General features: G+C 42.5%; 1 protein-coding gene across 1 annotated transcript in view; it reads left to right on the top strand.

Annotated features, from left to right (window-relative positions):
- EXT1 (exostosin glycosyltransferase 1) overlaps window positions 1–26809 on the top strand; it is a 182103-nt gene that overhangs the window by 139306 nt on the left and 15988 nt on the right. The window contains exons 2-6 of the mRNA XM_036405689.2: window positions 12064–12157; window positions 15345–15452; window positions 19009–19128; window positions 24640–24772; window positions 26118–26236. Of these exons, the coding sequence (XP_036261582.1) occupies window positions 12064–12157; window positions 15345–15452; window positions 19009–19128; window positions 24640–24772; window positions 26118–26236 (574 nt within the window). The remainder of the gene's footprint in view (window positions 1–12063; window positions 12158–15344; window positions 15453–19008; window positions 19129–24639; window positions 24773–26117; window positions 26237–26809) is intronic.

A 26809-nucleotide genomic window follows, 5' to 3' on the forward strand; every position in this document is an offset into this window, starting at 1 on the left:
GAAGGGCAGCTGGGGGAGAGCAGCTGCTCAGAAGTTTGTAGGGAGAGCTCTAGGTCTTATTTATACCCCTTGGGGACACAACACACAAAACCCAGACTCAGCTGGGAACTGTGCAGCCTGTTCTCCCACTAGCACAGGGGGCTGCACTTACAGTTTTTGAGAGGTAGGAAGTTGAAGTTACCCTGATAGAGAATCCTCTTTTACAGATGTCTTTTCACGTGCTCTGTGCTTATCACTGGAGTTTCAAAAATATGTTAAATATTTTAAAACTAATACCAGCATTAACCCACCGGTATAAAAAGCAGTTGCATGTTGCACTGCATCATTGCATGGCCTCTCTTACAGTCAAGCCTTTTCCCATCCATCTGTTGGCTGTTAGCATTTGGCTGAAGAGCTGTTGTTCATCTGACTAATCTCATCACTGCTGGCATCCTCTCCCAAACCCTTTTGTCTGGACAGTCATGTTTTCCTTGGCAATCTGCAAAGCACACCAGATCATAGGTTCCTCTGAGCACTTGCATGCTGATGCCTCTCCCTTTCCATTTGTCCTTGCACCATCATGGCTGGGGGAGATATTGAAGGCAGGGCAGGGAGCAGGGAGAGAGCAAAGGGCTTTTTTTGGCAGGCAGAGTCATTGTGGCCCTGCACACTTCCTGTGGGAATGGAGGAGGTGTCTGGCAGTGTCCCAGGGATGGGGCTGGTAGAGCTGCTCCCTGCTGTAAGTGTGCTTCAGCTACTGGCCCCAGAGCAGAGTTGCAAATACATTTAGGAGTTCTCTGCTTTCCTACAGCTCATGTGAAGTGGTTCAGCATGTGGCAGATCACAGGAGAAGGTGCCAACATATGCCTAACCTGATATGTGCTTCTCATTGGGGTTCTGGCTACAAAACCAGATTTTATAGCTCTGCAAGATTTCCTTGCAGAGATATAAAATTTCTCATGGTTAAGGCTTTATTTGGAGTAGAGATGCCTCTCTGCAAAAGAGGGAGTCTTTTCAAGTCTGCACAAACTAGTAAGTAATACTGAGACAACTGAATTTGTTGTTTCTTTAAAGAAACATAATTATTTTAAAATGACAAACTGTTCCTTTTGTTGATAAATGTTTTATATCTTTGCTGCTATGCCTGAATAGTTTGTGTAAATAATTTATTAGCTTGCAAACAGACGTAGCACGTTCAGGCAAACACTGCCCAGCAGGGCAGGAATGCTAAAAAGGGGAAACAGGGTTGTGAGCAGTGCTGAGCACCGAGAGCAGGAGTGGGTATCAGTAGGGACAGAGAAACACCATCTGCAGCTCATAGGCTCAGGCCCAACATAGCTCAGATGCCTGACACTGTGGTGAGGCACTGGAGGTGCAGATGTGAGCAGCCAGGCAATCACCATCAGCAGGTGTGGCCATGGGACACTTAAAAGCAAAGTGACTGTGGTGCTCAGAGCTATGAAATGGTCTGGTTTACATAGTGTTTGGCATTTAATATTTTCAAACTGGTTTTCTTGCTTTGCATGCTTAAGAAGAATTCTCCTTCAGTTTGCTGTGGTTGGTTATTCCTCTAACTTTGTTCTCGAAATGGGCCTTGTCTTTTGAAAAAGTAATTTTGCAAAAATCATGTGTGAGGTTCTTTTATGTGTCAGGGCAGGGTCAGGCAGGGGAAGAAGGCTAAGCACATGCATCAGTGGTTTCCAGATGAAAGTCTTTTCTAAATAGTGTGGAAGTGTGTGCATATAAGTATGCATGGATGCAAATGTGCTTCTGGGATTTTTTAGACAGCAATTTTGCCTGAAAGTCCTATATGTCACTATGGGGACTTAGAGAACCATAGGAAGGTCTGGGTCTAGTCCAATCCCTGCTGTGGACAGGCCATCTTTCAATAGATCAGATTGCTCAGAACCCCAACCAATCTGACCTTTAACACTTCCAGTGGCATCCTGAATTTCCCTGGGCAATCTATTCCAGTGTCTCAGCACCCTTGAAGTGAAAAATTTTTTCCTTGCATCCAATCTAAACTTAACTTCTTTCAGTTTGAAATTATTATTGTTTGTACCTTTGAAAGAGGATAAAACTCTTTCCAGGCTTACTGAATGTAGTATAGACACCCTGCTCTGCTTCAACATCAACTGAAGATCAGTGGAGTTTCCTCAAGAATACTGTGGAAGGTAGGAAGCACCTAATAAAAGCCATCTGCAGTTCTAACTGATGCTTGATGGCATGCAGATCACTCTGGCTGAGGAGGAGAGGAGAATAGCTCCAAAGGGCACTTGGTGATGCACAAATGAAGGGGAGCAGTGCACTAGTTATAGATGCCTTTTTAAATGAGAAAAATAAATAAGAGAAAACTTGAATTTTACTGTAGTCAGCAGAAGTGAGCAAGCCCAGGGGAGCAGATCTGCAGAGTGACAGATTCCATTTTACCTGGCCACTCAGTGAAGCACAGTCCTGGTTCTCAAACCACACATGGCACGGCCTTGATTTAGCTTTATCTAGACAAAACTGTGAATGGTTATAGGAGGCATCACCAAAAAACATTTATCAGTGGATTTTTCCTGCTATATTCTCTTTTCTCTCTCTTAGAGAATAAAAATTATTTTAATACTGACTGTTGACTGCAATAAGGAAAAAAAAATTGCCGTTTCCTGCCCTTCCAGAGTTCACACTCCTGCTCTGCTTTATTGCAGAAGTTTGTCCTCATTAAATCCAGAAGATCATCTGCTCCCAGCCAGTGGAAACTATCCTGGACTGTTAACAGTGCTGGGATTTTACCCTAAAATTCAGAGTTATAAAACCAAAATACACAGTTAGGTTGTTCCCCCCTTCCCACTTTGTGTCCTAATCCTATTTTTGAGGTAGCTTTGTCTCATTTATAGAAAGGAGGAAGAAAATACTTGGAGATCCTGAGATGAAGGCAAGTAGAAGAACTAATAATCAGCCAAAACAAAGAAGTATCTGGATGTGTTGTGGTGTACTGCTCCTGGGGACTAAGCTACAGATGACTCTGTATGAGTAAAAAATCACTTCTCTATTTCATTCAAAGTTGTTCCTTGGATTTGCTGAACTAATTTCTCCTCCAAGCATGGTCACATTTTAGGTCAGCATGCCTAGACAACATGGGGCTGTGCCAGCAGTTCCTGTGTGAAGTCTCTCTTTGTTTTTTTGGAAACAAATCCAGTCATTCATAGAAATGAACTCCTGCATAATTAGAGCCAGCATTGCACATCATCTTTGCTTTCCATTTTTAGATGGTACGTCTGGAGGACTATAACTTTTAAAGATGCCAACAAGCCACTTAGGAGCTCGATAGCTGTTATGGGAAAATCTGTGGAGCTGAATAGGAAATGATAAGCTTCATAAGGACTATTCTAAATTGTTTGGTAAAGAGCTCAGCCAGAAATTCAAAGCAAGAATAGAAACTATAACCCCTTCTAATTTGATCTTCAGGGGATTGTACTTTCTCTACCGTCCTGCTGAAGCCCCAGTCCTACAGGCAGCTTAATGGAGAGTCCTCTGGTCCCGTCTGGGTCCAGTTATTGGACTGTTGCATAAATGGGTGCAGAACACTGCTTTTATCCATATTTTACCCTCTGGGGCCTGTAATCAACCTTTTTTTCTTTCTAGATTATTTAAAACATTCAGCAACCACAGACACTGAAGTGTGAAAGTCTAGAAAACTGATCCTCTTCAGCATTTTTTAGCCTCAAGTTTTTAATAAGGAGCTATTTAAAAATAATTAAGAAAGATTTGGAGGTCTTTTATTTTTTTGACAGGTAGGTAGCAGTCATCATCTTCAGAGCCAACAGGTATGTTGACAGGTGAACTATCTCACAATAAGTCTTTTATATCTCTGCATGCTGAGGCTCTCTGGTATGTCCTGTAATCTCAAAATTAGAGTGGGTAGCAGATGAACTAAAATTTGTTTCTTTGTTCAAAAAATGCAGTATAGATTTTTCTTTGTTTGGATCTTTAATCCAAACTGATTCTGTAACAACTGAAATTCCAGTTGTGGTTTGGGTTTTTAGCTTGTTGGGGGGTTTTTTTTGTTGTTGTTTTTTTTTTTTTTGTTTTAAGTTAGACATTAAATTAATAACATTGTCCTTGCAGTGGGAAATTACACCAAGGATGTTCACTGCTGGACTGTCACAGCATGTGAGTTCAGTTAATGGGAGTAGATGGAGCTATTTAGGACAAATGTTTGACACTGCTTCATGGCTGTGAGAAGGCTAAAGTCCAAAGTCACTCTGTGAAGGACAGAATAGACTATCCCAAATTTTAAAAATAAATATCATAGAATTACAGAATTATTTGTGTTGGGAGGCATATTTTAAGATCATCTAGTCCAGCCTCTCTGCCATGGGCAGGGAGAACACTTCCAGGGATGGGACATTGTAGGCATTTCTGGACAATCTATTCTAGTGCCTCATCACCCTCACACTGGAAAAATCCTTCCTTATGTCTGATGTAAATCCAATCACTTTTAATTTAAAAGTATTACTTTTGTCACTACAGGACGTGGTAAAAAGTCTTCTTCCATCTTTCGTATAAGCCCCCTTTATTATATATTGAAAAGTAAGGACTCACTGGAGTCTTTTCCAGGCTGAACAACCCAAACTCAGCCTTTCTTTGTAGGGCAGGTGCTCCAGCCCTCTGATTGTCTCTGTGGCCTTCTCTGGACCTGCTCCAACAAGTCGATGTCCTTCTTGAGATGGGGACCCCAGAGCTGGGGTGTTCCAGGTGGGGTCTCACCAGGGTGAAGTAGAAAGGGAGAACCATCTCCATAACCTGCTGGTCACACTTCTTTTGATGCAGCCCAGTATATAAGTCTCCTGTTGCAACACCAAAGCAGACTATCAAGAGTTAGATACTACTTTCAACTTACTCCTGCATTTTTCCTTGCAGAATACTGAGGAGCAAGGCTGAGTAGATGAAGCCCAAGTTCAGACTACATGGTGGTTTCATTGGTGGAGGTGCTGGCTTGTTCTCCTGCCAGCAGACTGGGGTTCTTTATGTTAAAATATTCTAAAAGGAGTTTGTGATTCCAGAAAATGGCAAAATAGAGGTACCATAATGATGCAAAGTGCTGGTGTATTTTATTGTTAGAAGAATCCTGTTAGAAAGTGGCTGTCTGAGCCACTGGATCATCTTAATAGCTTGGTCTGATCTTTACCTTGGAAGGGTCCAGCACCTTGGTGGTCAGTAAGTGCCAGCTGGGCACTTTTCAGACAGAGTATTCAAACATGGTTTTGTCATTTCAGAGTGCATGTCAGGGGAGATGGGGCCAGGTAAAATCTGAGCGTGTGGCTTTGTGTGTGCGTATTCCTGGGTGTGCATCCACGCATGCGTGCATCAGTATCCCTGCTTTCCCACTGACCTGGAGGGTGTTTACAATGTGTGGGGCTGCCTTTACATTCTTCACAAGGCACAGGCAAGCACTGCATTTGCTTCTCCATGGATTGTTCTTGTTCAGGCATGAGGTGAGTTTTCTTGCTGCCAGCACAGTGAGGTGCGCCTGTGAAACAGGAGCTCTTAGAGGACTTCAAAGCCTAGGAGCTGGAGTTTGGTTTTAGAAGAAGCACTAGACAGTGCCATGAGCAGGTTGGTTATGTGGGTGTAACACTGCCTAGAGAGGCACCTCTGCAAGGTTTGCCTCAGACAAGCCACTTACAAACCCACTCTGGTACACTTGCTAAATAAGCAGTTACCTTTAAATATCAAATGATGTTGGTGAGACCACATTTGCTGTGTAAGATTCTGGGTGGCCTAGCTGCTACACTGGGAGCCAGTTGGATAGCATTTTGCAATCCAAGTGTTGTGCATGCCTTGCATGCATCATATAGATTTACAGGATGTTGTGTGTAAATATTTAGATAGAAATCTTTAGAGCATTTTTATTTGTTGGAATGCACATTGACGTTAACGGCTTGTGTATCCAAATGTTTTTCTGCATAATATTGAAGTGAACTGAATCCAGCAGTGATGTCACTCAAGACTTTAAAGATATTTTCAGTTTTAAGGGCTGCTGTCTATCTTAACTGTAAAATAAAGTTTCTTTAGCAGTGCATTAAAGTGAAAAGTCTATTTCCCCGTTTTTCTTTGCTAATCCAACCTTCTGAACTAAAGGAAGATGATGACATGAAATGGAGAAAACAGTTGTGCTTCACAGTTAGTTGCTGCATGCTTACAGAGTTTCATTTTCATTGCAAGGCCTAGTAGAATTATTCAGAGTTTTCAGATTGGGCTCATGCTCATACCCATACTCAGCCACTAGCACTGTTCCAAAGTTGCTGTTCACGCCTGCTGCTGTAGTTAGTAGCATCCCTTGGAGTCCAGCAGCCTGGGCAGTGAGGTGGCAGTGGCTGCAGTGATGAGCTGGACTGAAAGATATAGTCCAATGGCTGCCTTTCAGCACTTGGCAAGAAAATCCTTTTTATGTTAGTTTCAAGGTCGTCAGATATCATTATAGCCAAGTATTAGAAAATTTCAAAGAAAGGAAGCAGTGTGTTTGATTTATAGAATAATTATCTAGCTTTCGCTCTAACTTGGCTTTGGCAATAGTTTTGCAAGCACTCGAAAATTAAATCCATTTTTTATGGCACTACAAGGTATTCTCTCACAGCAAATGATAATTAAACACCTGTGAAATCAATTAGCCTTTTAAACAGGGAAAAAAAGTTTTCCAATTATGTTTTTGCACCTCCAAACTTTCTAATTCCAGAGCCAGCACTTGCAGAGCAGGAGATGCACTGCCAGTGGCCAGAGCATTCAGATCACCCCAAAGCATTGTGCAGCCGTAAATCCAGAAGCAAGCACTCGCAGTGGCGGCTCCCTTCCAGGCAGGATGTGTGAGCCTTCCCAGCTCAGGCCTGGGCAGCTCTCTATCTCACACACAGCCGAGCTGTCAGCCCTTCTACAAAGGCACTTACTCACTTGGTGCTTTCAATGCCAAGTTTTACTTGCAGTTTATTTAAAAGCCAACATACCTTAGTGGAAACCAAGCAACGAGACGCTCCGTGTGACTGAGTGGGGTTTCTTCTCAGGCTCTCCAGCCAGTAGTTCAGAGCCATCTGTATTAAGCATTCACATATGGAAAAATGGCCAATTGGTTAATAGCTGAAAATTAATATACTGGAAAACTGAGAAACACTTCTCCATTTACCCTTGTGTTACAGGTTTTAGTGTCTGTCTTTGTTGTAGTACTTTATATGATACAGAAACTTCTGGAGGATGCAGTGTGCATTCATGGGTTTGCAGATTCAGAGAGGGAGCCTTGGACATAGTTGGTTAAGTGCCATCACAATTTTTTGGCTCAGGAAGTAAAAAAGCAGCTCTAGTCGCGTCTGACTTCTACAGTGGAATGTGCTGATAGTCCCTGCCAAAGATGAGCTCCAGCATCTTCCAAAAGATGGATTATGTGTGGCACTGTTAAAATATGTACTGCTGGGTTAAACCCATTGCATTTGATTTGAGTTAAACCTGTTGCATTTGGCTTAGGTTCTGCTCCTCTATTTCCATCTGAATTTTAATAGCCATAACATGCAGCTGGATTTCAGTGAATGCTGCATCACCAGAGAGGAAGAAGTAAAGTCAGGGTGCTGTGGTTAGCATTCTCAAGGTCCCTCTAGCTGCTGGAGAAGCCACCAGTCATTTGTGTCTCGGGTTTCATCTATGAAACGGGAATGGTGATTGTATCCTGTCAGAAAACATGTTGTCTACATGACAGGTGACATACAGCTAGATAAAGTGTTATGATAATCACTGCATCTATACATATCTGCTGGTCTAAACAGTCTTTTTAGATTTTAGACCTCTCTTCAATCAGTGGTGATAAAGAAGTGGCTTTCAAAAAATAGTTTATACTAAAATTGATGGTGAAAATATTTTCCAGGCTAGTTTATAAGCTCTACAGTGTAGTGACATGGGGAAATGCTTAAGCTGTAGGAAGGAATGTATGGCATGGCTGATTAGTCAATGCAGAGCTTCTGCAGCCTGCCAGAGCTCTTTGGGATAATGGAGAACCAGGAATGCCAAACAGCCTTCTAATCCATGTGCTGATTGACATGGTCGGCACATCAGAAGAAAAAATTGAAAAAAGGGGGATGGGGGAAGACAGAAGCTGTGTGTTGGATCAAGGAGTTAAAATGGCAGGAGCCTTTGGCCAGGCAGTGTTTCTCCTTTGGATAATTGCCCACACGGCACTGCAGTGTTTACACCTGGGTGATCGATGGGGCCAGACATATTTCCTCAACTATGGGTGGTGGCAGGGAGGGAATAATTCAATTAAGTTGTGAATAAATTAGAATTGATTGCAAATAGAGCTATTCTTTTATGCTGCCTAAAAAAGTACTAGCTGTGAACAATGTACACTTAATCATTATGAAAAGAAGCCTGAAAGTTAATAAAACATGCCTCTAATACTTACAGAGGGATGCCAGCTTTGGATTAAATCTTTAGCTATTTTAGTTTTGAAGACCCAACTGTCATTTTTAAGGCATATGCATTTTGGATTTTAACATTTGAATGCTGCAGCTGAGACCCAGGCCAAGCCGACCCTAAAATTGGCAGTAAAATGTTACCTCTGTGCAAGCGTGCAGAATGAAGAGATCAGGAATGTATGAGCAATAAGCATGTGCCCCAACTCCCCGCCAGTCTTCTAATGTGGAAACCTGGAGCTTTCTGGAAATAAATACCTTCTGAGCAAAGCAGAGGACTCCTCTAAAAGCTTTTCTACAGTAAATGCTAGGGAAGATAAACTGCCAGAAGGAAAGGAAAGTGCCAGAAGTAGTGCAACACCGAAGCAGCACAAGTAAGGAAGAAGTGCCCAGCCAGCCCCTGCTCAGTGCTCTGCAGTGCTGGTCTTTGCTCTGATTTTCTGAAAAACCTCCACAGCTGGGTAAAGAAAGAGGGGGTACCCCTGTAGGCAGGTAAAGGAGAACTGTCCACACAGGCTGGCAGCTCCAACTTTGCAGAAACCACAGCAGTGTAGGCTGGAAGACCGTGACAAATGTCCCTGCCATCTTCAGATGTTACCAGCTAATGGTAATAAGTAGTTCTGGAACCAGATCTAACCCCCGTTGCTGGGGAGAAGAATAAGAGGAAACCCTGGAAGAACATCTACTAAACACTTGACTATTTTCTATATAGTTTAAGACGCCTCCTCCAGTTGCAAGTGGAGATTCTCATACTTGATTGCCTCCCTGAGGTTTTGCTGAGATTAGTCAGTGGAGATAGTGGGGAAATAAAGCCTGTTGTTGATGTGGTACTGATGTTTGCATTGAATGCCAGATTGGTACTTAATGTACAACATCAGTACTCTAGCTGAGAAGGTGTTCCTGGAAGTTTGAGCCAGCTCTGATTTCTCTCCTGGACAAGTGAAGGAGAAATTTCAAGTCCAGCAAGCACTTAACTCAGATACTTACCTTTAATCACAGAGATTATTTCACTCACTTCACTCAAAGTATTTTAAGTTTGAGTTAAGGAAAGCACAGAGATGCTTTCAGGTGTAATGCTGTATGCTTTCTGCTATGTGGTGAAAAATGTACGTAAACATTTTGCGGTTCCTGTCAGAATGCTGGCAAAAATCAAACCTGCTGCTGTGTGCATGGTTATGAATGGGAAGGAGTCTGAAAGTGAAAATTGCCCTGAGCCTTCTGTCCTCACCATGGCCTTTGGGCTGGAATTTCATTTACCAAGTGATGTTTTTGTGGCCAAGGTCTCTTTCAAATGCTGCCGGCAGTCCAAAAAAAAAAAAAAAAAAGAAATGGTCTCTGCTGTCTTCCAGCTAAGGCAGAGTGCTCCCATTGTTTGGCATGCAACCCATGAACTCTTAGGAGTAGAAATAGCACCTCATGTTTGCAGGTTTCAAATAGATGCTTGATCCCAGAGTGGTCTCTGAGGGGTTTAAAGTGGTCCCTTATCACTGAGCTCAAAGATCCCATTGAGTCACCTTAAAGCATTTTGGTTGAAATTACAGGGAAATTTGTTCAATAGAATCTCTGCTGTGATTCGTTCACTTCAGCAGCTCTTGATGGATATTACACTACTCTGGATCTGTTCCTTCTCTATTTGTGAGTCCTCCCTGAAGCAAGTAGTTATTTTGTGCCCATACAAAGTTAGGATGGGGCTTTCTGTGTACATATGATGTAGAAAAATTGCTTGATGACCAGGAACTGTGCTATTACAGACCTCTGCAATAAATCACATGTTAAGTTTTAAAAGGCTCAAAAATGGGAGCAAGATGCTAACTGGTGGAAAATTGAGGTTTTTTGAGGTGAAAATGGTTAACAAAATCCTCTTATGTTTTTTTTCCCTTTCTAAATCTATCCTAATACCAGCAAGTTAGATATGAAAGAAAAGGTGCCCAGTATAGGATGTCACTAGGATATGGAAGACTCACTTGGAGTGGCCTTGCTGTCTGCTTTCCTTTGTGTTCTGGTTTTGCCATCAATGTTTTGTGGATAATGTTGCATTCCAGGGTATTAACAGGATTTTACTTTTTTTATCAAGCTAATGATGGGGAACTTCTGCCTGGTGTATTCTAGCCCTACAGGGTATTCTATTTTTGGTATTTATTAACTTTTGTTGTCCTACAATACACAGTAAAAGCAATGAGCCTCAGACCTCTCAATACGTAAAAAAGGAGTGCTTAAAAATGGCAACTTTTTAAAAAATTTGAGGTTTTTGTATTCCAGTTCTAATATTTTCCCCTCTATGCTGTGTCAGTGCTGACTGGTGAGCTGGGACATGGCTGCCAATCTCTATCCCACACAGAGAAAAATAAATAGCTGCCACTCAGCTAAAATATGTATATATGTATTTTAACCAAAGTTGAGATAGGATTAAAAAGAAAAAAGGGACTTTGAAGTCTGTTTTGTAGTTTTAATTAATGCAATGAGGGGTTTTATTTTACTCTCGGTGGAGATAATCTTAATCCATTCACAGTGACCTTTTCTTGTGCAAATTAGCTGTACACGCTTGTTTAAGCAAATGGGCCTTTGCAAGATGTCCCTTCCTAAAGACAGAGCTTATAATTGAAAATTGGCTTACTCCCATCTGTCTGGCCTGTGTGAGAATACAAACATAGATCCTAACTTCTTTGTATGTAAAATACAATCATGTATATATGTATATGTGTGCACAGAGACACACATACAAAAAAAATTGCTCTGCCTGCAGGACATGGTAAAATTAGACTATTGGTGTCAAAAAAATTCATTGCTAGAAGTTGCTGTCAAAATAGCACCTATGTGCAGAGTCCAGGACACTCTGGAGAATGGAGGGTGTTCAATCTGGATCCTTTTGGCTCAGACGAGGTCAATGCCATTCACAGTGCCATGGGCTTGTCAGAAGTACAATTTGCTAATAACAGGCAGAAAGCTGTTGGGATTTGATGTGTGGTTTTGGTGAATGGTTTTGTGGTGGTTGATGTAATTGGGAAAAAACCCCCAGAAGTGTCTATCAGCACTTTCGTTCAGAGAAGCATGGATCATTGCAGCTATGTGATTAATTGCCAAAATCTCGTCATATATTCTTCTCTCCACACTTAACAATAACCACCAAGTGAGTCATTGTATCCCCCCATCCCTTTTTTAGTGCCTGCTTGATAGGGAAATATTTCTTTGGCATAGCTTGAATATTTTTTTGCTTTGTACAAACCTCTTGTGAACACAGTTATGCATGGTTTTGACTAAATCTGAATAGAAATCAGGGTCACAGAAGTACTGCAACAATGCTTTGGGTATCAAAATATTTAATGTGAGTTTGTTCTTGGAAGTCATGCACTGTTTATACAGAACTGGCTCATTATTGCAAAGGCAAAATTACTTCCTTCCTTATCAGTCTCATTGCCACTCTCCCCAGCATTCTCCCATGGTGGTTGCTCCTGCGGATGAGCAAACAGGAGCCAGAGAGGAGCCTGATACACATGCATGGAGGGAGTCAGTTAACCTGGTGCTGAACGGTCTGGGTTGGGGATAATTTTATCCAGATGTGTCTCAACAGCTGTTTGCATTTTCACGCCCAGTTACTCTCGGACTCACCTCTAATTGAATTTTCTCTTTTCTGCCCTGTTCTTGTTAGGTATGATTACCGTGAAATGCTGCACAATGCCACTTTCTGTCTGGTTCCCCGTGGCCGCAGGCTTGGCTCTTTCAGGTTTTTGGAAGCCTTGCAGGTAAGAGCTGCAGTTTAAAGCAGTGACTACGCTGGCTGTGATTCAGTGTGCAATAGCAGGGAGGTGGGGAGGAGGGAAACGTGTTTCATTTCCCTAGTGGACAGTAATCCACTTTGCAAAAGCCTCTATTCATACTTCTGGAGCAATTGGCAGCTTCTTCCCAGGAGGGGCTGAGGCACTGAACTCATCTGAAGGTTGGATTGCTCGATCTCCAGGGTTTCCCTGGATGTGGTGAGGCTGAGAGATTGGTTAAGAACAGTATTTTGTCAAGCTGTGAGACTTCCCCTGGGAGACACTGGCCTTTACATGTAAGCCATGGGGCAGTAAAAATAGCTTTTTGTTTTCACTTAGCCAAAACAGACCTGCTTATGCATTGCCAGTTTTGAGATGGTGCTTGGTGAACATACAGAACATGGCCTGGAGGTGTTAAAGCTCCAGATGGAAGCTTCACATGAAAGTGGATATAAGCTGATCTCAGGAAGTTTGTGTGCTGTCTGGGACAGCACCTGAATATCCTTCACCTTTTGAAAAATTGGTTAGTGGGCCCATTTTTGCTGTGGGCCAGCCACAGAAGGCAATACAAAAGGGCTCTGGAGTCCCTGTGGCCAGGCAGCACAGTGGTAAAGCCTGACACCTGCCTACTCCACCTTCTGCCTCTCTGGTGGGTTTTTTTTTGTTGGCAAACATCAGCCTAATTCTGGATCTTCAGTCAGGCATAGAGAGCATTGTGTGAGGTGCTGTAACTCCCCTGTGGGTCTGGCATCTGGATTTCCATGGGGGCTGGAGTGGAGAGAAGGAGGTGCTTGGTTTCAGTGAAATGGCAAATGAACACATCTTGCAGGGTCCTGCCTCCAGGAGTTGTTTTGCCGTTTGGAAAGTGTCACAGCATTGACAGTAAAGCTGTCAATAAATGACATCCCATCCCTTTTCATCATCAACCATACAATGTCCCAGCCACTGTTAGAGAGTGTTGTTCACTGCAGTGCTGAGCAGGATTCAGGTACTTAAGTGTAGGTATATTATGTCATTTTAGAAGCCTGGGGTACCCAGAAACCCTTCTGGCTTTCTGCTGCTTCTCCAGAAGGATTCCAGTAGATCCTGTGTCATGTCTGCCCACCTTTGATAGGTTTTTTGGATACCCTACATGCCTTGGACACATAGGTGTAATCACTGAACCCCACATCTGCAATCACTTTGAGATCCAAGTTCTGGACTGTCACTTGCCTCTTTCTCCTACTAAAGAGAAGATTAATAGCCTGAAAAGTGCTGTTTTCTCTCCAGTCTCTTCAGAGGAAGAAATGGGACTGGCTTGTATGAGATGACAAGTCACTTCAGATCCTCCTGGAGAGCACTCCTCAGCTCTTCTCTTGTCTGGGCTCAAAGTCATGCAGCTTCTGTTAAATACATCATCTCAGGAGGGGAAAGCAAGGGTTGTTCCTCACTGCACAGCACTTGTGGGCTCCTGGTCAGTGATAAAATGTAGGCAACTGAGGATTTTGCTATCAGGGTAGCAGCAGTATTCACCAATAATGATGTATTCCCAGTTTCTGTCTGGATCCACGTGATGTTGAAAGTCTTAATCCACATTAGTGCAATGTTTTAAACATGAAAACACATTACTAAGTGGTTTTTAGTTGGCTTTTTTCATGCATTGATTAATTCCTTACAGAAGATCACAGTTGTTTACACATAATAATCACTGCTGTAATGTAGACTTGACCAGTTTAAGATGCTCTGTATGATGCATCTTACCAAGGAAGGTACAGCAGTCTGAAAGATTCCCCTTTATACCATCTTTTGGGAGGCCTGAACCCTAGTCTGGACCAAACTCAGAACACTTAAGCTTGGTTTGATCCAAAGGAAACTGAACCAGAGCACAAGTTTGATAAAAATCCTCTGGTACTAGGTTATTTCATCTCATCAGAAGGTGTTTGGTTTGGATCTTATGTTGTGATTAAGCTGATCAGAACATAGTGGTGATCATTTGTTTATGGAAATACTGACCTATTTGCTAAGTATTCACAAACTGCCAATGCAGAAGAACTTGTAAAACTTGCAAAAGTTTAATTAGTTTACACAGGTCATACTGGTAAGAAATGGATACTAAATGTGTATGCATTTTTTTGTTTGTTTGTTTTGGGACATACAACAATTCTTTTTTTTGTAGACAGGTGATGACAGGCAAGTTGTATTTTTGCAGTTGCCTCTATTTGGAAAGTTGATACCAAACAGGATAGAGAATTTACTCCTTCATGGGAAAGGTGGTGAGGAGTTAAATACGATCTGTATTTTCTGTAGGGTTGTCACTACATACTATAATGATAAAGCCTCAATGGGGTTATCATAAAGCAGAGCACTAGGGCTCAGGAGCTCAGTCCCTGGGCAGGGACCGGGTGCCCGAAGCTCACTCGCTCATGCCAAGGCCGCAGGGCTACCATTTAGCAAGCATGGTGATTATCAGCTCTATAGTGATTGCAAGCTCTCAGGATTTCAGCTCTGCTTGCGAGGTAGTGGTGCCCTGGGCTTGAGGCTGCAGCAGACAGAGAGAGAGGAGAAGGATAAGGCGCAGGCTGTTCCACGGAGATGGCTTTATTTGGGGAGCTCCGTGAAGGGTCTCTGCTCTTCTTCTTTCTCCCCTAATGGGGTACAGTATGCTTCTTTTATAGGGTTGGAAAGGATCCAAGCTTGACCAATGGGTAAGGGGTTAACATGACATTGCCTTATAGGGTTACAGAGATAGGTTAAGGGCAGAGGACAGGGAAACAGGAATTTTCATTTGCTGTTTCAGCATTCCTATTGTTCATATTCTCCATGGTGCTTTTCCTAAATCTATGGGGTTTACTACACTATAAAAGCAGGGGAAGTTGCTCCTTGCTAAGTGGTTCACAAAGGAACAAGGAAGGCCATCATTCTGTATCAAATTCTCCAGTGTTCCGTCTGCTGCACTGAACAGTTCTGTCCTTGTCTGGCAGCGTAAGCACCAGATTGCAAATGCCACTGTCCATGCAAACCCCACCTTTCAGTGCATATGAATGAGCCCAAAATGGAAAACTGTAAACACGTGGGCTGCACTGCTGTGTCTTCTGGTGTTCTTTGCCATGTTGGCTCACCTGAGCTTGTGCAGAGAGGGGGTCAGGGTGTTGGTGGAGAGCTGGGACTGCTGCTGACGGCGGCTCTGTGCCCACAGGCCGCCTGCGTCCCGGTCATGCTCAGCAATGGATGGGAGCTGCCGTTCTCGGAAGTGATCGATTGGAACCAAGCTGCCATCATCGGCGATGAGAGATTGTTATTACAGGTAAGGAACAGACCATGGCCTTCACTTGATTGTTGCTGCGACCATCTCAATGGACAGGGAAGATGAATCCAAAAGGTCAGGGTTTTAAAAGATTCTTTTTTCGTGAAGGGATTGTCTGTGTCAGGCTGGCTGTGAGCTCATTTAATATGACATCATTCATTATTTGATCTGAAGGTCATTGCAGCCACCAGGCCAAATTCTTAAGTGCAGGAGACTTTTATTTTTGCAAAGAGCATGAAATCTCTTCTGGTGTTAAACACTTGGATGCCAATCTGAGGTAGATCTGTCCAGGTACTGGGATGAAAGGGGAAAACATTGGAGGGTGGATTCTGCCCCAGTCCTTAAAAAATAGTTTATCCGCAGGGGTATCCTCAGGAAAGCAGGTATTTTTTCAGGCAGGAGTTATCATCTAACAATTTGATGGGAAGCAGAATCTGTCCCTTTTCTGATATGTGGACCATGTAGCATTGCTTTTTGAAGCAGTGTTCCTGTCACTTATAGTTAATCTTGAGGTCATAGAACAAAAATGGGCTGAGAAGTTACAAATTCCCTGCTACTTCCAGCATCTGCTTTGGTTTTAAATGTACTATGGTTGTTTTGTTTTTTTCAGCTATGTTAGTGGGTATTACAGTCCAAATGTATTCTGTAAATTCTGCAGAAACGTTCACGTTGGGAGAAGTTCTTGGAAAATTGTTTTTTCTCAAGTGCCATTGTCCAGCATAAGGCTGAGATCCACAAGATTTGGAATAAGCACAGAGTAGCCACTAAGAGCAATATTTTTTTTTTGATCCTTGAATTTAGTGTCCTCCACAGGGAGAAGCCCTCAAAGGTACAGGTGTGGTGGCACCCCAAAACAAAGTATCTTTGCTGTGTCATCACATGGCTGTTTACTTGTCTAAGGAAGTAAATATTTGTGAAGAGCTGGCCTAGCAAGACTTGCATGGAGTGCCTATTCTACTTAATGTCATACAAGCTGCAAATAAATATAAAAGGGCCATTTGATTTTTGCTTCTGTGGACAGCACATTTTTTCTGAGCAAAATGATGTCTCACTTTAAATAATAATAATTTGCTGATCTTCATGTTTTCCGGTAACGTGCCATTCGTTCGCTTCACACAGCTGCTTCCATATTGAACAGCTACTGCACTGTTATTAACAGTGTTTTTAAAGAGCTGGCAGAGGGCCTGAATGTCTGCTCTGGGAAATGTTTTTGTTATGTTACAGTTTTTCATTTCCTGTTTGAGAGCAACTCGGATGTTTTTATTTGCATATTCTCCTCATCACAGTGCTGGGAGCTTTTCTGCATTTATTTGTGCAGGGTGGTTTTCCCCTCCCCCCTACTCATTGCTGAAATGACCTTTTATTAAAGTTCTAATAATTCCAATGTAATCATGCTGGATTAGTATTAATACATCATTTCCCCACCTGTCTTTCTGGGCAAGTAGATTAATAGGCAAATGCATTTAAAATGGGAGCTCTGATTTTTCTTTCCAGCTGTTGTAACAGAGCCTCCATCAAGGCTCTTTTTAACCTTGACACTGCGTGTGCTGGCACTCAGGAGCATGGTATGGTGTGTAAATCATAACTTTGTGCAGTAACCTTCATAGTCAGAGCAGCATTCCCTTTCATAAGGTGTAGTGGGGATTGAGGATTGATTTCATGGGTGAATTACACATGTGTGCATACACACTATACAAGGTTGCACATACTGCAATTAAATATTTATTGAGAAAATGCTGTATTGCCACTAAGAAGTGACTTTAACCTTGTCTTTGCTACTAATAATGTTTCTGGGTGTGATTAATACACATCTGTGCAGCCAGTACAGGTAATGTTTATTATCCTTCTGCTTATTGTAACACATCATGAATAGTGATGTGATCTCCTATACACGTGTCAATACATGTTTTCTGCTTCTGTCTTTCATACTACTTGTGCAGGGAGTATTTTACCTAAAGAACTATGTTTTAATTAAAGGGTCTATAGGGGAGGGAAATACAGCAGCATCTTGGACAATCTGACCATTTTCTTCTGTTCCACCTTGCTGCAGTGCTAACTCTCTCATAAGCCCAACTCTGTATTATATTAGCAGTGTCTCTAAGATGATGGTCAAAGAGTTGAAGGGCTGAGAGAGCAAATACTGGCCCATCTGACAATGCACCCAGTGGAGCCATGGTCAAACTGTCCAGACCTGATTGCAAACTCTGCAAGTAAAGAATTTGGTGGTTCTTGTAAAAATTTTTTACATGTAAATTTTTAAAGCTGCAAATTTTCTTCAGAAAAGAGGTTTCATGGGAAATCATTTGATTTGGGAACACGTGAAAGCAAATAATGATCACTAGCTCTTCTCAGAATATTTTAGGAATAAGCAGAGTGTGTTTTGATCAGGAAAGGGTTGAATGTGGTGGGATGCAGGAAAACTTCAGAATAAGCTGGAATGCACAAGGACCAAATACACAGCCCAGGTATTTGCTTTTAAAACTAATGACTCATAATTGACATGATTTAGTGGTTGGTCTCAATGAGCTTAGAGGTCTTTTCCAGCTTAAACAATTCTGTGATTTCAGTTAGAAATCACAAAAATGATTGAGTGATTGTGTGTGTGTGAACATAACTGTTCATTTCTAGAGAAAGATGATCACAAAGCAGCAGCATATTCTAAATGCTTTTCTCGTGCTGTGACTAGCTCTCATCACTGAAGCAAATTTCAGTAAACCCCCTTGATAATGTCACTTTGCATTGCCCAAGTTGTACTGGAGGCCTTGGTCAAGATCCTAAGTTAAAAAATGGCATATACACATCTTAGTTTTGAGAAGGACATGGGGATGGTGAGAGATGTAGACATGAAGTCCTTCCCTTCTGATCTAGTGAGCAGTTACATTTTTTAATGGAAAAGTGCTGTAGCAGGACAATTTAGGGTTTATTTGTAAGGCAACTTATACAATTCATGTGTAGATTGTGGAAGGAGGGGAAAAATGAGCACTATTTTCCCTTGTGAATAACAGATGTTGTGGAAGATGTTATTCTTTCCACCTAAGGTAATTACTAAAATGCAATTTGATCCATGGGCTCCCAAAAAGTGGAGTCTTACTTACGGTGTTGGTGTGTTTTCCTTAGGACATTTAGTGTTACTATGCTGTGGTAAATGCAGTTCCAGATCCCATAAATATACTTGGAATGTGGGGATAATTGTTGAACTCTCAGCCCCTACAGGTGCTAGTTTGCTAAAATACTAGTCCATGAAGAGTTTTGTGGGATGAAAATCATGAGGGCTGCATGGAGAGGCTCCTTACTGTGCCACACCACTCATTACCATAAACAATCAAAAACTAAAAGCAGATTAAAAAAAATAATATATTCAATATCAGAGGTTATAAAGGATTGTGTCTCATTTGTTTTACATCAAGGCTTTAAGTGTTGACACACATCTCCATTGGACTGGAGTGCTGAAGCTGTACAACCTGCTAATGGAGGAGAGGGCTTGTCAGCAGCATATTAATTTGATGAGATTGTGTTGTTTCTAAAGCTTCTGACTATATTACATGTTGTATTTCAGATTCCTTCTACAATCAGGTCTATCCATCAGGATAAAATCCTAGCACTTAGACAGCAGACACAGTTCTTGTGGGAGGCTTATTTTTCTTCAGTTGAGAAGATTGTATTGACTACACTAGAGGTAAGTAAAAATTGTCTGAGACCTTGCCAAACAGTGAGATTTCCATACCTGTCCAACTGCTCCTATCTTCAGCTGGCTTCAGACCTTGGTTTTCATGACATGCAATTGGTCACTGGGAAGAAAGCTCAGCATCTTGATGAGTTTTCTCCCCTAAGGATATACTTTCTTCATTATTGGAATCCACATTAGAAAACTGACACAGTGAAAAATGGGAGCTACCCAACACATGGAAAAGTTGTCATGTGTGATCTTGACTTTGCAAGGCTTTATGGCTTATGAATCACTATCCTTGTCATTGGTAGTAAATGTATTTCTTAAGAAACCTATGTGGAATTCTTTTTGGAAATAATGCTACTGTAGAGCTCTTCCTTGACCATTCCTTACATTTTGAGGCCACGTGAAGGGGGTATTGATCTGGCTCAAGAAAAAGGGGGGGTTGTAAATGCTGTGTTATCTTCACACACAGGAGAAGGGAAAGGCCTGACCATTCTTATAAATTATTAATAAATAATCATAATTAGACTGCTATTAAAAGAGGAGACAGATGATCTCAAATGTGGAGAGAATCCTTTCTGAACTGAAAGGCAGGGGAAAGATGAAAGGCTCTTCAGAAGTAGGGCCCAGGCTGCAATTTCAAAAGCAGGTTTCTTTTCTAACTGTTTTGCAATTTTTCACATAAATTTTTGACACATTTGTACCACTGAAAGGGGCTCACTTTGTAGGTGCAAATGCATTCGTCTTATGCTAATGCTTCTGCAATTGCACCTGTCTTTGTGCACAGTTGAAATGCACAGTTGTTAAGGCTCCACATTTCCTGCTGTACCTGCTTCTCCCTGAAAGCTGCAAATGAGTGCCCATGGCTGATCAATCCCCAGCTGCTGCAAGGCAGTCCCTTAGGTTTTTCCATGCCAGTGAAGAAAATCTGCCAGGGAACATTTGCAGAGCCCCTGGCATGTCTATCCTCACAATTCTCCCATTGCCCTCAGAAGAGCATGTCTTCAGCTCTGCTACCTGTTGGGAACTGCTCTTCATCCTCAAACTCCTCATGAGCACTGATGAGGCAGTGATAATTACCATAGCCCACACCAGGATCAGACTCACAAAGGTGGAAGGCCATGTGCCATTGCTCACAGTTTAATTAACCCTCACAGAAATGCTCCCAGGGTCCATCAGGTGCCTCAGGCATCGTCTGCCTTCCCTGCATGTGCCCTCTTATTGTTAGGGGCTGCTAAAAGGACAGGGGCACACAGCTGTCCCCACTGCCCCTCTCTTGCCTGTGCTGGCTCTGGACTCCAGGGCACATAAAACCTGCAGCTCCCACAGCCTTGGTGTCCATCACATCAAGTTCCAGTGCTCACACATGTGTCTTTGGTGCTGCTTTGGGACACATTGGCCCATGTGGTTTCAGGAGCCCAAGGGACAGCAAAACCTCTAAAGCTGAAGCAGATGGGTAACCAGCAAGCTGGAGTTTCTGCTCAGAGCAGAAAAATCAAAGTCAAGACAAAAGTCTTCCCAGAAGATTTAGTTTAATGAAACCAGTTAATGTATGCCTGGTGTTGATGTTCTGGGTTTTTTCATCTGTTTGGGAGACTGATTTTGGTTTGAGATTTTGCTGTTGTTGTCATTGTTCTTTAATTCAGGACTCTCAAGCTTTTGAGACAGCTAAGAGGGATTATTTTCTTTTCACCCATTTCACATTTCAACTTGCCTAAGTAAAGTCCCATGTTAACTTTCCTTAGGAAAGGATTAAAACAGTTGAGAGTGACTTTTGTTGTCTGAAACCTGCAAGCAAGCAGTATATCCTCTTTGTAAAATCTAATGCCTGGAAGTAAATTCCTAGCAGGATTTTTTTTTGTATGTGGATGTGATCCATCTTCTGGTGTAATACTGTTGTGTCCGAGTGCTCTGATGATTCTAGATATCATCAGAATAATCACTTGCCCACTTACTGCAGTGCCAGTGTATGTCCCTGTCTGAGGATATCAGCACAGAAAAAGTCTTCACCAAATCAGATGTCTGCAAGGACATCACAGCCCTTTATTCTGCACACCTCTGGAAACCTTAAATCACATTTTAAGTTCCTTGATCATCTCACAGCATTTGGTGGCTGTTGTGATTCAACCCCGGCCAGCAGCCAAGCCCCAGGCAGCTGCTCACTCCCTCTCCCATCAGTGGGGTCAGGGAGGGGGCTGGAAGGGTAAAAGCCAGAAAACTCATGGGTTGAGATAAATACAGTTTAATAGGGAAAGCAAAAGCTACATAAAAAATGAAGCAAAACAAGGAATTAAGTCACTGCTTCCCACTGGCAGGCAGGTGTTCAGCCATCTCCAGGAGAGCAGGGCACCATCACGTGTAATGGTGACTTGAGGAAACAAACACAATCCCTCCAAATGTCTTCCTCTTCCTCCTTCTTCCCCTCACTTTATATCCTGAGCATGATGTCATTTGGTCTGGAATTTCCCTTAGGCCAGTTTGGGTCACCCATGCTGGCTGTGTCTCCTCCCAGGCACCCCCAATTTCCTCAACACTGTGGCTTTATGAAAAGCAAAAAAAGCCTTGGATCTGTGCAAGCCCTGCTCAGCAATAACAAAAGCATCTCTACAGTGTCAACCCTGTGTTTAGCACAAATCCAAACCACAGCCCCATAGCAGCCACTGTGAAGAAAATGAGCTATACCCCAGCACAGTGGCCTAAGCCAACCAGCTGACAGCCCAAAATAAGATGTTTGAACCATTTGGCCAGCACCCCCTGTGGCAGGCACAGAGGAGCTGCCCAGTATCTTGGACAAGGTGTGGGTTTGGCAGTGATGCTCACCAGTGTCTGCTGCAGGCTGGTGAGTGGGAGCTCTGGCAGTGCAGCAGTGGCTGCTGCAGGCACCATCAGATGTTTGCTCCAGCATATCTGCACTTCTTCAGCTTCATCTTCTCTTGAAGCAAACCCAAAACATCCCTGCACAGCATCCCCAGTCCTCCACTCAGGAAGAGGAGGAGAGAGGGACAGCACAAAGTACAGAAAATAAATGCTGGGTGCTTGGCTAGGGCCTGTTGGAGAGCAGCAATGATTAGGGCAATATGTGAACTTTTTGAAGTGTGAGGATGAGGGAGACAAAAATATTGGACTATTAATGCATTCCAAAAAGAAGAAGGAGATCTTGCCAGAGATCCTACTCCTTTCTTCTCTTATTAAACTTCCTGTTGTGCCTCATCATTGGAGAGACCAGGTAAATGCTGTCTCTGCAATACATGCAACACTGTACACTCTACATTTTAATCCCTTGTGTCCTCCATGTTATTTTTTTTACACTTTTTAGTTCCCTTTCTGCCAGGTTTCCCCCTCTGTCCTGACAGACAGCTAGGTTTCATATGTAGGCCCAGGAGAGTGATGAATTAGTGCTGCACTTTTTCCTGTGGTGCACCACCCCAGCAGCTCCCCAGGAGGATGCAGGAGCACTCAGGTGAGGTTTGGGAGGCTGAGGGGCTCCCAGGCAGCCGGAGCTGCCGTGGCACCGGGGCCCTGCCCTGCCCTGCCCTGCTGGAGCTGGAGCTGCGCCGGCTCCGGGCGCGGAACACGAGCTTCGTGTTTGCCCTGCAGCCTTGCTGGCTGCCAGCGCCCCAGAAAACTCCTCTGCCTGGGTAAACCTCCTGGCCAGGCAAATCTACAGACTTCTACTTGTCCAGTTCTGCCCCAGTTCTGAGACAGCAAGAGGGAGGAGCTGCAGTATTTATGCTTTGTGGTAAACACTCAAAAATAAATACTTTCCAGGTTCTCTCTTGTTTAGTGGCATAACTTGCAGTTGGGTAAACAACAGTCATTGTCTATATTTTTTCTGACCCCACTGCCATGTGGGAGATCTGACAACTGATACCCTAACTTCTCAACTAGAAATATTCAGATACATTCTTGTCAGTGATGGCATTACAGTCCTAAGTCTGTTATTCCAAAACAAAAAGTTAAATTAACTTACTCATGTGAGTGAATTACAGCATATTAGCTATGGTAATTGGCTGTAGGCAAAATTCAGAAAAGCATGCATTTAACATCTGCCCCAGTTTAGCAGTACATGTATTGCCACCAGCAGTGGATTGTCTAACACAATGTAACTGGTGTTTTAATCTTTTCTTGTCATGGCAATCAAAAATTCCAGGAAAGTGGCTGCTTATGGCAATACTTATTCATGTATTGACCAAATGTCCCTGAACTTAGGAGCTTACAGAAATTTTAGCTTGCTTAGACTGCAGCAGCTGCTTTTGTTCTTCTTGTGCTGGGTCTTTTTTCTTTTTTTTTTTGGTTTTCCTACACTTCAGTCCAGCTTCAGAGATATAAAGTTTCACCCAGATACATCTGTGTTAAGGCCAGAGACAGTGGGTTAGAACAATCAACATGTTCTTGGCACTCAAGCCCTGTGCACTGCATAAACTGCCAGTTACATGGAAACCTCATTGGAAGGTAACAAAAGAAGATGAGCTTCAGAAGGCAAGGCATTCCTGCTTAGCCAGCTTGGGGGAAAATTCATCCTTCACCACCCACTGGCCCTTTGCAGCATTCCATCTCCAGACCTGCTAACTTCTGATGCTCCAAGGGAAAGCAAATCTGTAAGAATATATGGCTCAAGAGTGTATTGCACTTAGAAAGTTGAACCTTCTTTGGAGGCTGAATTTATCCTGAATTTCGAGATTCCCACCACTGAATCTTGTTATGCCTTTGCAGGAAGTTTAAAGGATTTCCCATCAGTGTAAGAACCACTCTTGATCCTGCAATCAGGGATCCCATGTGAAGCAATTGTAATTGCATAAATACACACTAATTGTATGGCCTGGTATCATTTTTTCTTTTTTTGCTTGTGGTATTCTAGGTGATAAAGTAGATGACGTAGCAATCTGTTCTGACCTCAAAAATCTAAGAATCTCTGGTTTTGGCCCCCTATAGAGTCAGGCAGTACTTGGGAAAAGATCATCTGTTTCATCCAACAAGGAACTGTTACAGAACTGAGACGTGGAATCAGTGATGCATCTGAATGCTAATATCCCTTTATAATTAAGAAAAAAATTAATACTTAGTGCAGCCTGATTTGCTGAAAGTCTTCTTGGTTTTGAATACTCTCCTTATCTCCTAATATTATCTGGGTTTTAATGCCATCTTCAAATAATTGTCTTCTGTGAGTTCTGGATAGTAAAGCTGACAATGAACTAATCAGGCTTACAACTGCTAAGATACTCAAATAGACAAAATATTTGACTTGAATTATAAAAAGCAATAAATTGTATGGTCCCCATGTCCAGAGAGACTAATCAGGTGCTCTAAAACTTATGGCACAAAGCCTGAGCTGCTGAAGTGGTGTCAGAGTGTGCAGGTTCTGAGTCCTTTTAAGAGAGATCAAGGAGGAGTGTTTAGTAATTTGTGTGCCTCAGCTTTTTGCAGAATGGGTGATGATTCCAGTCAGCTGGAGTCCCAAAGCTTCTACCAGTGACTGTGACAGTCTATTTAAAAATCATTATTTCTCTTGTTTTCCAGATTATTCAGGACAGAATATTTAAGCACATATCACGTAACAGCTTAATATGGAACAAACATCCTGGAGGGTTATTTGTACTGCCACAATATTCCTCATATCTGGGAGATTTTCCTTACTACTATGCTAATCTTGGTGAGTGAATCCTTGCTATAATGTAGTAACATCTGGAATTTCTAGTGGAATTTTGAAGTTTTGTCTTTGAGTAGCATGTGCCAAGTGACTTACCATTCATTTCTAGTTAATGATGCCTTTCATTTATCCTGTCTCAATCTTCACTGCCCACTGTAGACTGTAACATCTCTGACTCATCAACATGCATCATGTGCCTCTTGCTTGCAGAGATTGTTAAAAAAAATTATGTTCCCTCATACTTTTCAGTTGCTGGTAATTAATGCCTGAGTTGCTGACCCATTCATGGCCTGAGGGGACATAAGAGGAATAGCTTTTTCCTTTCTTTGTTTATTTCTGCGTGGCAAATTGGAAAAGTGGTAATTTACCAATGACACTTTTTATTGGAGTGCACACTTGGTATGGATTTACTCTGCATACTATGTGTCTTCATATGAATCCCACTAGAAGGAATGAATAGGGCTTAGGTTCATGGCTTTTTCCTGAAGCAGAGCTTGAACAATGAGTTCTGCAGGTGAATGTGCCTCCAGGCTGAAGGCATCCTGCTTACCAGACTGCTGCTACTTTTGGCTCAGCCTCTGCCATCCCACTTGTGTGGATCTGTACTGCTCACCTGCTAAAAATTGACAGTTACTGTGTTAAAAAAGGGAGAAGAAGGTTTCTGTGCTAATTCTGATGAAAAACGACTATGACCCCCACACTGATGAATTTAGATGAGGTTGAGAGCAGTAAGGAAGGGTAGGCGCCAGTAGGATGTGTTATTCCGGGCAAAAAAAGGAAATCATAGCAAGACAAAAATTTAAAAATGGAAGGCAAGGATGCAAGCAGAATTATCAGCTCAGGATGTAATTGAAGATTCATGTGGATAAGAATCAACCCAGAAAGCAAAAATCTGACAGAGGCTGTAATGGAACTGAGGAAAATGAATAAGCTTCTGGAATTTGTGGAGATAATCTGTAAAAAAAACATCAAGCATCCAGAGCCAGGCAGCAAAACAGAGCCTGTGTCAAGAAAGACATTTGGCTGAACAAACTAGATGTCAATATTGTGGGACAAACTGGATGAAAAAGAGAGATAACAGAACATCTGTGGAAAGAGTGAGTAAGAAAAGGAAATAATTGTTTTGGAGTCCAGTATTTCAGAGTGGAAGTTAAAGGCGCAGAGTGGGAGTTAAAGGGAAGTGTGATCTCCTCTGAAGCATCTGGTATCTGAGAGGAAGGGAGATGACCTAAAAAAACCTGGCAAGGTTTGCATTAAGTGCAGATTGTTTTTTCCATCCCTGAAGTCCTTTAATCTGTAATAACTGGGGCGATTTTGTCTTTACTGCATACGTCTCTCTTCACTTCAGGTCTGAAGCCTCTTTCCACATTCACTGCCGTTATCCACGCAGTAACTCCCCTGGTTTCCCAATCTCAGCCTGTGCTGAAACTCCTGGTTGCTGTAGCCAAGTCCCAGTACTGTGCACAGGTAAGCAGCACTGTTTGGCTGTCAGTCACAGCAGAGACAAACCACTCTGCCAGGAATGTGGAGCCTCGTGAGTCAGCCCTGTTTCAGCCCTCTGTTTCAATTCTGATGTCTCTTTCCTCTGAGATTTCTATGGTCTATGACCTACCTGCATGGGAAATAAAAATTCTGAGTATAATGGGAGTGGAATAGAGATAGTAATTAAACCAATTGTTACATGAGACGGGTAAAGTAATGAGTGCACTTTAAAGACCAGCATTGTGTGTGCTGCAAACTGCACAAGGATGCCTATGCCTCAAGAGCTTTTATGTGATCTTCCTTCCTTCTGCTGTGACTTTTAATCTCATCAGTGCCAGGATTTTGGCTTCTCTAAATAAAACCCTGGGGAGTTCAGTAGGAGCACCCTCTTGCAGTGGAGTGTCACAAGCAGTTTTGCCTTTAATGAAAGCCACAGTAAATCAGTCACATCTGTATCATGTGGCTGAGACAGAGACTTCCCAAGTTCCTGTCCAACCTATATTTACCTGAGAGGATGTATACTGTAAGTAGTTGGCTTGGGTGAAATCAATGTAGGAA

The sequence above is a fragment of the Molothrus ater genome, chromosome 1 (genome assembly GCF_012460135.2).
Source record: "Molothrus ater isolate BHLD 08-10-18 breed brown headed cowbird chromosome 1, BPBGC_Mater_1.1, whole genome shotgun sequence".
Classification (NCBI taxonomy): Eukaryota; Metazoa; Chordata; class Aves; order Passeriformes; family Icteridae; genus Molothrus; species Molothrus ater.